At 35.8% G+C, this 13,489-nt stretch overlaps 2 protein-coding genes across 2 annotated transcripts in view; one reads left to right on the forward strand and one right to left on the reverse strand.

Annotated features, from left to right (window-relative positions):
- Positions 1-2,634, forward strand: part of SNRPF (small nuclear ribonucleoprotein polypeptide F) — an 8,250-nt gene extending 5,616 nt beyond the window's left edge. The window contains exons 3-4 of the mRNA XM_007125129.2: positions 1,831-1,895; positions 2,505-2,634. Of these exons, the coding sequence (XP_007125191.1) occupies positions 1,831-1,895; positions 2,505-2,571 (132 nt within the window). The 3' untranslated portion in view covers positions 2,572-2,634. The remainder of the gene's footprint in view (positions 1-1,830; positions 1,896-2,504) is intronic.
- A 126-nt stretch (positions 2,635-2,760) lies between these two features.
- CCDC38 (coiled-coil domain containing 38) overlaps positions 2,761-13,489 on the reverse strand; it is a 43,830-nt gene continuing 33,101 nt past the window's right edge. The window contains exons 11-14 of the mRNA XM_028490460.2: positions 13,150-13,285; positions 8,087-8,292; positions 5,878-5,971; positions 2,761-3,818 (exon numbers count right to left, since the gene is read on the reverse strand). Of these exons, the coding sequence (XP_028346261.1) occupies positions 3,705-3,818; positions 5,878-5,971; positions 8,087-8,292; positions 13,150-13,285 (550 nt within the window). The 3' untranslated portion in view covers positions 2,761-3,704. The remainder of the gene's footprint in view (positions 3,819-5,877; positions 5,972-8,086; positions 8,293-13,149; positions 13,286-13,489) is intronic.

Consider the following 13,489-nt stretch of genomic DNA (forward strand, 5'->3'; position numbering starts at 1 on the left):
AAAAAAAGTCTACAAATAATAAATGCTGAAAAGGGAACCCTCCTACACTGTTGGTGGGAATGTAGATTGGTGCAGCCACTATGGAGAACAGTATGGGGGGGGGTTCCTTAAAAAACTAAAAAATAGAGTTACCATATGACCCAGCAATCCCACTCCTGGGCATATATCTGGAGAAAACACTAATTCAAAAAGATACATGCACCCCAGTGTTCATAGCAGCACTATTTATAATAGCCAAGACATGGAAGTAACCTAAATGTCCATCGACAGATGAGTGAATAAAGAAGATGTGGTACATATGTATCACACACACACAATGGAATATTACTCAGCCATAAAAAGAATGCAGTAATGCCGTTTGCAGCAACATGGATGGACCTAAAGATGATCATACTAAGTGAAGTAAGTCAGACAGAAAAAGGCAAATATCATATGATATCACTTAAATGTGGAATCTAAAAAATGATACAAATGAATTTATTTATAAAACAGAAACAGACTCAGAGACATAGAAAACAAACCTATGGTTACCAAAGGGGAAGGAGTGGGGAGAGATAAGTTAGGAGCTTGGGATTAACAGATACACACTGCTGTGTATAAAATAGGTAAACAACAAGGACCCACTGTATAAAACAGGGAACTATAACTATATTCAATATCTTATAATAACCTATAATGGAAAAGAATCTGAAAAATGTATGTGTAACTGAATTACTTTGCTGTGCACCTGAAACTAACACAGTATTGTAAATCAGCTATAGTTCAATTTTTTTTAAGTGTGGTAGAAGGCCTTTGGAGCATTATTATAATTTAGAAACCAGTTTAAATGTTGGTGAACATCTGCCGGAAATAATCACTTTAAAAAAAAATTAGTTGATGTTAATACATTATTTCTGAGAGCTATTGCATACAAAACTAATTGTTGGCAACAATTTCAGACAAAACCATATCCCCTCAGTATAAGAGGTTATTTTTTGTTCTCTATAGGAGAAGGAATAATATCCAGTAGCATTATTAATTCATTAACATGTTTTAAATGCCTTACCTTATATCCTCTCTAAGACCTATTTTTCTTTCCCTTTGCCCACTTGCCTAGTTAATGAAGGAAACTTCCCTGTTTCCTTTCTATCTTGTTCATTTCTTTTGTGAGTCCCAGTAGCACTGATTTTAATTTTTTTTAATTATAAGTAAAGTTTATTATCTTTATGTAAAAGGAAAGCTAAACATTTTGATGTAAAATTAGAAATAATAGCGTTCTCTAAAGTAACTATAAAGGTCACTCTTAATTAAACCTACTCTTAAGAACTTACTTTTTTCCTCTTTATTAGCACATGTTTAAAAATTCTTATTCAGTCCTTTAGTTTGGCTGTTGACTAATATAATGTATTTGGTATTTTAGCCATAGCTTTTGTACCCATTGGGTTCCTCAATATGATATAATGCTATTACTCTGAGAAAAGTTAATGTCTGTTTCTTTAGACCTGAATTATTCACAGCTTATTCATAAATTGGAGACTGTCTTCCTTGACATGTTGTTTTAATGTTTAATAGAAAGAAATATTACATTATTGAGATATTTAAAAAATTGTGTTGAAACAAGCTTTATTATGTATCAGTTCTACATCCATCAATGTTAACTTTACTGAATGTTTATATGAAACCAGAAAGTACTACAGTAGTAATAGAAAGCTAATCTTCTAATTATTGTAGGTAAATGTGAGTCGTTGATACCGAAAGGTCTCAGTTAATAAGTTCTCTCACCAATATTAGGTGTATAATACTATTTTCCTCTTGTGTGATTATACTAATATATTTTATTTTTATTTAAAGCTTGCAAACACAGAAGAATACATAGATGGAGCATTATCTGGACATCTGGGTGAAGTTTTAATAAGGTAACAAAACATCAGTAGTTTATATAAGGAGTTACTGGTGAGAAGTAAAAATACCTGTTTAAATAAACTATTAGTGCCCCAATCTCAGAATTACTTTTTTTTAATCACTATTAATTTAACATAGCATTCTACAACTAGACTTCAAGATTCTTGAAATTGTTAAACTTTTCAAAGCAGATTTAAATATTTTGGAGCTGTTCATTCTTAAGGTTTTTCTAGTGTTGATATTAAACTTTCTATCTCTTAACTGTACCTTTTTCAGTGGCTTTAATTGCCAAAGCTTGGTTTTGAATTTTAGGTGGGTCTGGCTGCTATTAGGGATTCGTATTATACTTATTTTCTAGAACTAGCTTCCCATCTCAAAATTCTAGTCATTATTCCCTTTGGAAGATCATAAAGATACCATTTTATAACAACCGCATGGTGTAAAAATGAGTGTCATGTGCTCTTTAACAAACCAGAGATAAATTATTTTAAAAAAGAGAAAGAAGTGTATTGTAATCTTAGCATTAATATTTTTGTAATGAAAAAAATCTGATAAAAGTAGTAATTCAGATCTTATATGGTTTCTTGTTGGAACAACAAAATGGACTGTTTTTCTGTTTACAGGTGTAATAATGTCCTTTATATCAGGGGTGTTGAAGAAGAAGAAGAAGATGGGGAAATGAGAGAATAGCATCTTTTGGGGGGAATTTTTTTATATAGATTTGTAGACAATAAAGATTTGTTTGTTTTTCAACTTGACTGTGAGCTATTCATATTCAGATATTTACATGCAGAGCTCAAATGTTGAAACAGTTGAAAAATTATTCACAGAACTAATGCTTTAAAAGCCACCCAACTTTATTCAAGTTGGTTTTCATGTAAGCCCAATGCTGTATTTTTTTTTCTATAAGGGAAATTTATTTATATGCTCTATAAATGTTTATGAAAGTCAATTTTAGCCCTTGTAATTGTATATTAACTGAGACCTTTTAAAAGCAACTGTTTCTTTTAAAGTTATTTTTGAGCCACTTTTGACACATAAAGTTAAATATTTTCTTAGAGTTAATATAGACTGTATTATTTTACTTAGTAGTCAATAAATTACTTGTTAATTCTATATCAATGTGAGCTAAATGATATGCACGTTACAGCTAAAATTGAAACATCACCTGAAAATTAAAATGGTTTTGAGTATAGAACACAACAGAAATTGTGAACTGACATTTAGACTGAAGACATATGGTTTGTTCACTTAAGAGAATTAAGTTTTCTGAACAGAACCCCTTAATGTGAATTAAACATCAGTCTCATGGTTGATTATGTCTCATTATGTTCTCATGAGAACATAATCTAGTAGTTTTCATTTAAGTTTTAAACTCCTCAAATCAATATTTTAGAGTTGCACATTGTTAAAATGTATACTCCACAGTGATAAAATTTACACTATGAACTTTCCTGTGGACTGGTTGGAAAAAAAAAGATTATTTAAAGTCTTATGTTGTCAGAAAGCCATTATTGCACTTAAATGGTCATTCACCATACAGTTACATCAGTAAGGTCACTTTGGATGTGTATCCCCACCTGGGACAACAGAAAGTATAAATGTTTAGCTGTATAGAACAATGGTTAGGGTATGGATAATAAAGGTCTTCAACAAAAGAAAATAACTCACATTTCCAATCCTAAGGGCCTTTTAGAGTAAGGACCTGTCTTCCTGAAATTGGTTAGGCCTGTGTGTGGGGCAGAATATTGCCATTACTGAAAAGCAAAAATCTACAAAATATACCTAAAGCATTCTGGTTATAAATGTCTTACTGCTCCTATTCAAGTGAAAAAATATTCTTCCTCCAGTGATTTTGTTCTTGTATCCTTGACTAAAAGTAGTTCACGTTTGTTACCACATGGAGGTTTTGAGCGGTAGAGAAGTCGTCTTCCCAGCTGAAACAAAAGAAAAAGTACTTAATATTTTCATATAACCATTTTCTATTGAAGTGTAACTAAAATACTAATATTAACTTGATTTTTCTGAAGAATAATATAGTTTAAAAGAGTAAATAATAATCCCAATTACAAAGGGATTGATAACCTAATGGATGTCCATGGTATGCAGAAGACAGGGCAGTTAGGTTTTATGGGGAAGTGGGAGGATTTAGATAAAGTCATCAGATAGCTTGTGTTTCAGGTACGCTAAGCTTAGAGAAACTCCATGTTTGAGGCCAACACTTCCTTTCTCAGTAACTGCCATAGCTAATTTCTACTCCATTGGTTGGAAGAGATCACTTTCCTCTGCTAAGCAACAGCTGACTGGCATTTAAAAATCCTGTTCAACAAAAACTTGAGAAAACCATGTACTATTTTCTTAGGCACTAGAAATCCTGTTGGTTCTTGGTCCCACCAGGAGAGGCTTAGGGATACCCCAGTTCATACCTGTTTATTCTCTCTGGAGCATATACTCAAGTATATCATACTAATCTTTCTCTTTGAATCTTTTCTCCCCCTTCTCCTTATTCATTTATTTATTTTTTGTTTTGCCTTCATATCTGAATTTGTATAAATTAAATGGATAAGAAAACTGTTCTGTTGGACATGAAATTTGATGGGACGTTTCCGCTGTGCCTCAAAAGGGGCACCAACTCTGTGTGTGACTGTCCCCTGCATTGCAGAATGTTTGACATTCCTGACTCCAGGGAACTAAATAGCACTAGCAATCCTCCCCTCGTTATAACAACAAAAATATCCTTAGAGGACTGGAATCCTTGAATTCCTTTGCTAATGTCATATTTTTCCCCCCACTGGTGATGATCTCCTTTGATAACCTTTGTTATTAATTTCTGTCTGAGAAAATTGCCAGTGATGAAATGTCCTAAATGTCCTCTGAAAGAGTAAAATCTTCTTTCAGAGGTCTTCATACATTGTTGACTTATCAACATTCTTTCTCCAGTTTTCTTCCAGATTTAGTTTTCATTCTCATTTTTAGTCTGTTAATTCAGTAAGCATTTATTGAGTGTCCACTATGTGCCAGGCATTGGGTATACAGAGGTCATAAAACTCATTCATGGTCTAAAAGGAAAGATGGATATATTAAAAAATAATCACTTTAATTTGGTGAGTTTAGTAAATAATAGTATATACATGTAGCAGGGTGATGAATGGTTAATTCTCTCTTAGAAGAAGAGGAGAAGTTAGGTCTTCATAGGCAGAGTTGAACTAGATAAGTACAGACCCTTTTAAAGATGAAATGCTTATTTAAATAAAATTAATAATCACTTTTTGACATAGTACATATTAACAGTTACCATACTTCAGAACTTTAAGTACTTACCTCAAAGGCTGGTTGTGAGGCGCACAGCATTCACTATAGGTTAGCTGTGACTATGGTGAGAATCAATGTCCATATTAGCTTTGCAGATAGCTATGAGATTGCCTTCCTGGAATAGACTTCAGACTCTAGCTCAGAGGAGGGAGAGTGGCATATAGAAACAAAAGGCCCTTCACACCCAGGGGGAGTCCTAGACCACATGCATTCTGTGACTGCCCAATTCTAAACTTATTGAACAGGTAATCTTGAAATAATGAAGAACCTTGGCTTCTGGTCAGATTCTGCTGCTAAATCTGAAGTGACTCTGGGTACATTATTTTAACTTCAACTGTAAGTCTCATTATTTTTACAGTGTGAGGATTAAAAGACCCTTCCAGTAATATGTAATTCACTTACTATTATTTTTTAAATTCTCTAGTTTCATGGCACCTGGAGCTAAAGAAAGAGGAGAGGGGAGAGGTTTCTTTTACCAAAAAGTTAGTCTAATGGAGAACTGTAGAACCAGTAATTTGAATCATTCTGAAAGTAGCAAGGAACCAGAGAGAGATCAATTTAAGCTGTTAGCAATCTTACTGAAGTTTAACCTGGATAAATTAGATGAGTTAGGTATTTTGTTTTTGCACCACAGAAGCCCTCACACATTGATGTAGTGGAACCTACTAATAACAAAACACAGACCTTTTTCTTTGGCTGTGCTACTGCTCTGTCCAGAGCAGCTTTTAGCCTTTCCTCCTGGTGTTTTTGTTTTTCTTTCACTTTCTCTTCACGCAACCTGTCAAGAGGGGAAGACACTGTTCTAACTATAAATCACAGAAAGTAAAAAAGACCTACATCATTACTATTTGGTAAAGAATTATCTAAATATTATAAAGTTTCCTTTAAGGTTAAATGAAAATAATACTTCATCTTCACCCAAATCTATGGGTTTTGAATATTCAGGTGAAATTTCAACAACAAATCCTGTTTGTGTTGAAATGGGAAGAAAATGCATGTCACCATTTTGGAAGAAGTAAAATCTACCCAAATCTTGGTCTAAAACAAGCACCTCAGCAAAGCTTTCTCATCACTCCATTTACAGTTCAGTACTTCGCAGTTAATCCGTATGGCGGCCACTTGAATTAATTTCCAGCTATTTCCCCCTCTTTTTAAACCTTTTTATTGAAGTATAATGTGCAGAAAAGTACACAGATCACAAGTGTATATAGTTCAATGGATAACCACAAAAACATACTTTCCACTAAATCTTTTTGAATGTTATCCTCAAATTAAGGCCAAGAAATAGTATTTGTCTTTGTTCTCTTTAGGGTTGTTATGAGGATAAAATTAAATGAGCTGACTTATGCAAACTGTCTAGTCCAATGCCTGGTGCAGAATAACCACTGGACAAGTGATAGCTTTTTTATGGATGTATATAATTATCAATGTAACATTCACTGAACATTTTTTATGCAAAATTGGGTGTTAGGTGCCTCCAAACCATGGGAAAAATCCAGTAAAATTCTCCTTTTGATAAGAATGATAAGTAATTGGAATTAGATTCATGTATCACTACTGGAAATAGTAGTAATTACAAGATGCAAATGCTCTTAGTGTAATTAGTCAAAGGTCATCTTCTGGAAAGAGTGATCTTTCATTTATGATTTCTTAAAAAATTTGCTTCATATTCAATAAAATCCCATCAGGATCACCTTAATATAGTCTGGACTTTGTTTTTATACGGAGGAAACAATATCGCCCCAACCCCAGTAATGTAAGCAGTAACAAAGTATCTAATATTAATGGCTACTCTTTGAGTACTTACTATATGCCAAGCATGCTTTAGTGCTTTTACATAGATTATTTAATTTAATCCTCACAACAACCCTGTGAGATAAGTTCCATTATTACTACCATTTTACAGATAAGGGAACTGAAACTTAAGAGAGGTTGTGTGGCCTGCCTAAGGTCACAAAAGTTGTAAATGGCGGAACCTGGATTGAACCCAGGGGCAGGTCAGCTCTAATGCCCATATGCTCATAGCCGTAGTTCTAGTATGCCTGCCAACATGTTTTTTTGCTATAACATGAACATCATTCCCCCTATAAGCATTCTCTGTATGCTACATTATACTAGGGCTCATATTATATTTATAATAATCATTGCCTCAAAGGTAGTATGTACATAAAATCCTTATTTAACTTAGTATGGAAATTTGTAAATCAGTGGATTCTCCGGGAAAGGCCCCAAGCTAGGCAAAGATGTGGGGACATGGGGCTTGGGCAGGGGTGGAGGTGAGGGTGGTGGTATGTGTTCCAGGGATGATAATCTTCATGAGATTATCTTGAGGAATAAATGAGTTAATGAGTAAATGTGATGTATGTAAGTGTTGGCAGTTAGGAACTGAGGAAAACCCTCATTACCTGGCTCTAACTTTCAAACAATTCCTTCATAGATTGAGCCTCCCTGTAGTTTTCCAATGAAAGGCTCCTAATTCTAGTCTTGGGCCCTTCACCACAAGTATAGTTCTCCTTCTACATTATAGCCCTTTGAAAATTTTCATGTAAGTAGTGAATAGTCACTCTGAAAATTCACTTTTTCAGGCTAGAAGGACCCCTTGCCCATCCGAAACTATGTCATTTGCCCCTGATGAACTCTTTCCTTCACAGTGCTCATTTTACCATTGATAACGAGATATTTATTTCGTAAGAATATGGATGTTATGTGTCTCCACACTAAATAATGGCTCCATGAGGAGGGCAGGGCTGGGTTTGATTCCACTGTGTCTCAATATGGAGTATAATAAGAGACTTGCCATATAACAGACTTCCTTAATGTGTGTGGAATCCAAGCAAAAACAGCTTCTCATTAAGTCTTTCACTACATTTATATCATAAGACAGTGACTGTACTTTTGCCGTCGTTCTTTCTGTTTCATCCTCTCAATTGCCTCCACGTTTTCTTTGGGAATGGATTCAATGAGATCACTCAGTTCCACCAGGCGAGACTCTACTTTTACCAGCTTTTGAACTGGGTTGAGGCTGCCAACCTCAGCATCTCCAATGCAGACTTTGTATACTTGATTAATTTTTTTACTAAGAGAGTCTATCAGTTTTTCCTGAGGTTGAGAAGAAAGGAGAGCAGAAAACATAAAATTTCATTACTATTTTCTTGTTCATTCAATAAACGTAAAATTCCCTTTTACTATATTATAATGAAAAAGGCTTTTATGTTCTTCTAAATATTTCCTTTTTTAAAAGAAAAACTGTAATACAACATAGAACAGTGAGAAAATGCAGCATTGAATTTATATTATAATTTGTAGTCAGATCATTACTATAGTAACAGCTTGGATTATTTTCTTTAAAAATATTTCAGTCTAGGTATAAAAAGTAACTTAATAGGACAGATTGTCTTTTTGCTTGAATGTTTTTGTGTATCATTCCCATTCAAGTAGACACTACATAAACATTTTAAATCCTTTTTTTTCCCACTCTAACACATTTCCTAGCAGCACAGTGTGTGAGCTCCCTGTTTTGCACTTACTATTCTATTTGCTAAAACTATAATCCTGTATGATAGTTATTTGCATACACGCCTTATCTCCCCTCCTAGACTGTAAGCACCTGGAAGGCAGGAGCTATTTCTTATTTTTACACTTATATCTAAAGCAGCACCTTGCACATAACTGCACTTAATAAATGTTTGCTGAATAAATGAATGCATTCTCTAAGAGGAAAAAAAAGTTACAAGCAAACAGATTCCTAAGCTGGCCAATTAAACCTTTTGAGGAGTTTTCGTTCTCTCCACTGGGAAGCCATTCTAGTACTCTAGTCTAAGCAGAGGCTTAGGCCAAACCTTGCTGATCCCTGTACCTGGCCACTGTGCTTTTTTAACTGTTGGTAGAGATGCTCGAGCTTGTAGGTAACATGTTTCGGGACAATAAGGAAACTGTCTCTCCACTGTGTACGCGGCATTCGCAGATAAAAGGATCTCAATAAACTTCTGGGCAAAGTAAATCGTTCTCCAGGTAGCATCCTGCCCCCATTCCTCCTTCTGCTCAGGAACACCATAAAGCCAAGAACAGATAATACTCAAGACAGATGTAGCTCCAGGAGCCATGGGAGACCCCTCCTGAAACCACAGATTCATTACAGAGCCACCAACACTTAATTACAAGTCAAGATCTGTTACCAATAGTTTACTTCAAACAGCTTGTCTGTCCCACCTCCTAGTTTAACAAGCTTTCTGATGGTCCTGTTTGCCATAAAGTCCCCCGTTTCTCTTCTAAAGTAACACTTACTGTATTCCCTATTTATATTTAAAACATGCTTCTAGGAAATTTGGAGAAATACAAAATAATGTAAAAGGAAAAAGTAAAAAAAAACAAAAGTCCTATTTTCCATAAAGCTGCTTTTTTCTTTCCCTTTCTAAATAACATTTATTTTACTCCCTATTTATATTAACACATTCCTTTTAGAAGCTTTAGATATATATAAAAATATAAAAGGAAAAAAGTATAACTCATCAAGGGGCTAAAATATTGTACTTGGATATGAAAAAAATTACTGCAGTGTGGGTCATTAAATATATATATTCTGAGAAAACATCTTTAATATGAGAATGATTAGTAGTTGATGGAAGTTTTGTGGGGAAACCTCTTGAACACTTAGAAAGAGCTTTAGAGATGGATGGGCAGCGACCTTTCAGCATGTCTTGTTTTCTTTTTAAGTTCTGCCTGTCAAACAGGAGAGGAAAAGACAAGGAGAGATATTTTATTAAGATAACAAGAACAGTGTAAGAAGTAGGATTGGGGAATGAGGCTAAAGAAAATACTCATGTCTGAAAAAGAGATTGAGGGCCTGGCCCAACAGAGCCGAAGGACAAGGAAAAAGGGAGCTCAAAGGCACACAGATGACGGAGAAGTGAAATATCAGTCCCATCCCTGGAGCTGCCACCAGGTGGTGGGCCCAGCCCAGAGCACCTCGGAGGAGGGGCAGCCAAGAGAGGCTGCAAGAAGTGGGAGGAGCTGCTGCTTCCTGCTGTGAAGCGAGACAGGATCGTGATGGGACCGAGAAAGGCTCTGAATACTGGATACGAACTCTGGATGCCTTCAGCAGTGAATGGGAAGTGATCTGACCAGAGCAATGTTTAGGAGAAATAGTATCAAAACTGGATAGGCGAGGGGGTAGATGTCTAGATGACCTTTAAAGTCCTTTCCAACTCAAAGATTCTGTAATTCTAATCCATGTTATGTTCTGCTGAGTGCTGACTGTAAACAACTTTCGCAATTGAACTTGATTAGCTCCCTGTGCCAAAGAACAATAAAACGAGAGATGAGGATGTTCTGCAAATTGAACAGCGGAATAGCTTACATTCCATTTCATGTTAGATAAACAAACAACTGCACAAAACAACATGTATGAATCTCACAAACATAATGTTGAGAAAAAGAAACCAGACAAGCCAGACATATTACATGATTCCACTTATATAAAGTTCAAAAACATGAAAGCTAATCGATGGTGAGAGAAGTCAAGATAGTGGTCATCTTGGGTGTATGGCAGAGACTGGAACGGGGCATGCAGGAGGCTTCTGGGGGTGGTAATGGTGTGTTCACCTTGAGGAAATTCCTTGAGAGATAAACTTAGGATCTGTACACTTTTCAATATTACATTATAGTTGAGTTTAAAATTTTATTTTAAAAGTAAAATATTGAATCAAGGAAAATTTTTTAATAAATTTATTTATTTTTGGCTGCGTTGGGTTTTCATTGCTGCGCGCGGGCTTTCTCTAGTTGTGGTGAGCAGGGGCTGCTCTTCACTGCGGTGAGCAGGCTTCTCATTGCGGTTGCTTCTCGTTGTGGAGTATGGGCTCTAGGCACACGGGCTCAGTAGTTGTGGCACCCGGGCTTAGTTGCTCCATGGCATGTGGGATCTTCCTGGACCAGGGCTCGAACCCATGTCCCCTGCATTGGCTGGCGGATTCTTAACCGCTGAGCCATCAGGGAAGCCCCGAAGGAAAAATGTTTTTAGGGGATTAAGTACAGTTAAGAGTGTGGAAATTTTGAAAGAATAAAATACTCATAGCTCCAAAATACCTATGATAATTTATGAATATCAGAATTAGACACAGCTATGCTTATTCACTCATAAAGGATTATGTTTTGCACATTTCAACATGTGAAAAGAATGGGAGTGGGGAAGCTGGAAAATTCTTAGAAAAGAATACTTTCCCCTGCCAATTGTCCTGCTCTGCCTCTGCTTCTCTTCCCCAACATTTCACATTTTTGGGAGACACTGTGAATTATTAGCTCCATTTTCCCAGGGTATATAATACACGGATGCCAAAATTATACTTGTGACCCAAATGTCATAGTCTTTAAAAAAAGTAATTTTCAGATCAATTCTATCTTCTCCAGTTAGGGCTCTGGTTGCTTCAAAGTTTGAGTATTGAAATGCCACTTTTTTTCATAGCCACCCTAAATTTGGATGAAAGGGGCTTGGTGGAGGGTACGGGGAGATACCACTGATATTTACCTGACATTTTTCATGTTAATCAGTTTCAGAATTGTTTAAAACAGAATTGAAGTGTGGAAACAACCCAAGTGTCTGTCAACAGATGAATGGACAGACAAACTGTGGTATAAAAATACAGTGGAATATTATTTGGCCGTAAAAAGGAATGAAATTCTGACACATGCTACAACATGGATGAACCTTGAAAACATGCTAAGTGAAATAAGCCTTACACAGAAGTCCAGATACTGTATGCTTCCATATATATGAGGCAACTTTATAGAGACAGAAAGTAGAACAGAGGTTACCAGAAGCTGGAAGGTGGGAGAATGGGGAATTATTGTTTCATAGGTACAGAGTTTCTGTTTGGGATGATGAAAAATTCTGTAAATAGATAATGGTGATGCTTATGCAATATTGCAAATATACTTAATGCCACTGAATTGTATGCTTAAAATGGTTAAATTGTAAATTTTATGTTATGTATATTTTACCACAATTTAAAAAAAGGTTTTTAAAAAAACCCAGCATTGAAGAACTGAGAGGTGGCTGTCATCACACTTCCTGCTCTGGCAGTGCACAGCCGCATCGCCTCCTACCTCCAGGTGTTATGCCACCCTAGGAAATGTGGGCTGTGAAGGAGCCATAAACAGGTTTGTCTTTTATAACCCTGCCCACCTATGGGCAAGGGAGCACAGTCATCTTCTGATAGAGTCCCCTTAAATCTACCTCTGTTTGAAAATCAAGTTCATAACTGTAATTGTGATATTAGTCTCACATATGAGTTTTGAATTTTATTCATTTGAGATTTTTACAAGAAAACCAATGTTAGCTGGAGTTTGTTATGGGTCTTAAAACTAACCTAATCATTCATTCAACAAACATTTATTGAGCACTTACTTTATGAGGACACTAAACTTAGCTGACTAGATAGGGTAAGACAATCCCTACCCTGGGGTTTGCATGGAGCTGGGAGAAACCAGCACGCAAACAGATAAGCACACATGGATCTATGCAGACCCGAAAGAGGCCACAATCTATTACAAGCTCACTGTTGGGAAGATAATTCCATTCAGTGCTGATTCAGTGCTTCCTCTGTTAATTATTTGCCCCTCACATTAATACCAAAATGATCACAGGTAGTGAACTACTTCATAGGTGTGGTAATATGTATACTGACTAAAAGAAATGTATTTATAGGCGGGGAAATCTCAGCATCATACTTTGTAACATTTTAAGAGAACTCCAATGCCAATTTGAATGCTTTCTATCTACCGTGTAAATTAGCTATTACATATTGACAAGATAATTAGTTCCAAGCTGCTTTCCTGGCTCTATCATCAACCTGGGACTTGTGGTTTGCTTTAATTCCCCTATTCCAATGCTTAATACACAGGGAATGCAGATTATTATTATCATGAGCCAAAATAAAATTACTACAGGCAAAGAATGATTACCTGAGCATCTGAATTAAATTCTCCAAAACTAAATAGCCTGGACCTTAATTCCAGTTCTGCTGCTTTTTCCTCTTCTCTTACACAGTTAGCCTTAAGCATTTCCTTGTGTTCCAAAAGAAACTCTATGTTGGTATTTCTATTGCAAAAGAAGAAAGAGACCCTTGTCTGTAATTTGTGGTTTAGTGAAATAAGCCATCAGTCAGGAGCTTCAGCATTCCCTCCAGATCATGTGTCAACATCCTATGTATAGCAAGCCAAATACAAGTTTATATTTTAAGACATTGACAAAGTACATGCAACTTTTCAGGTTAAAGTGAGAAAAATAAATGCACAGAGGCTT

The sequence above is a fragment of the Physeter macrocephalus genome, chromosome 6 (assembly GCF_002837175.3).
Source record: "Physeter macrocephalus isolate SW-GA chromosome 6, ASM283717v5, whole genome shotgun sequence".
NCBI lineage: Eukaryota > Metazoa > Chordata > Mammalia > Artiodactyla > Physeteridae > Physeter > Physeter macrocephalus.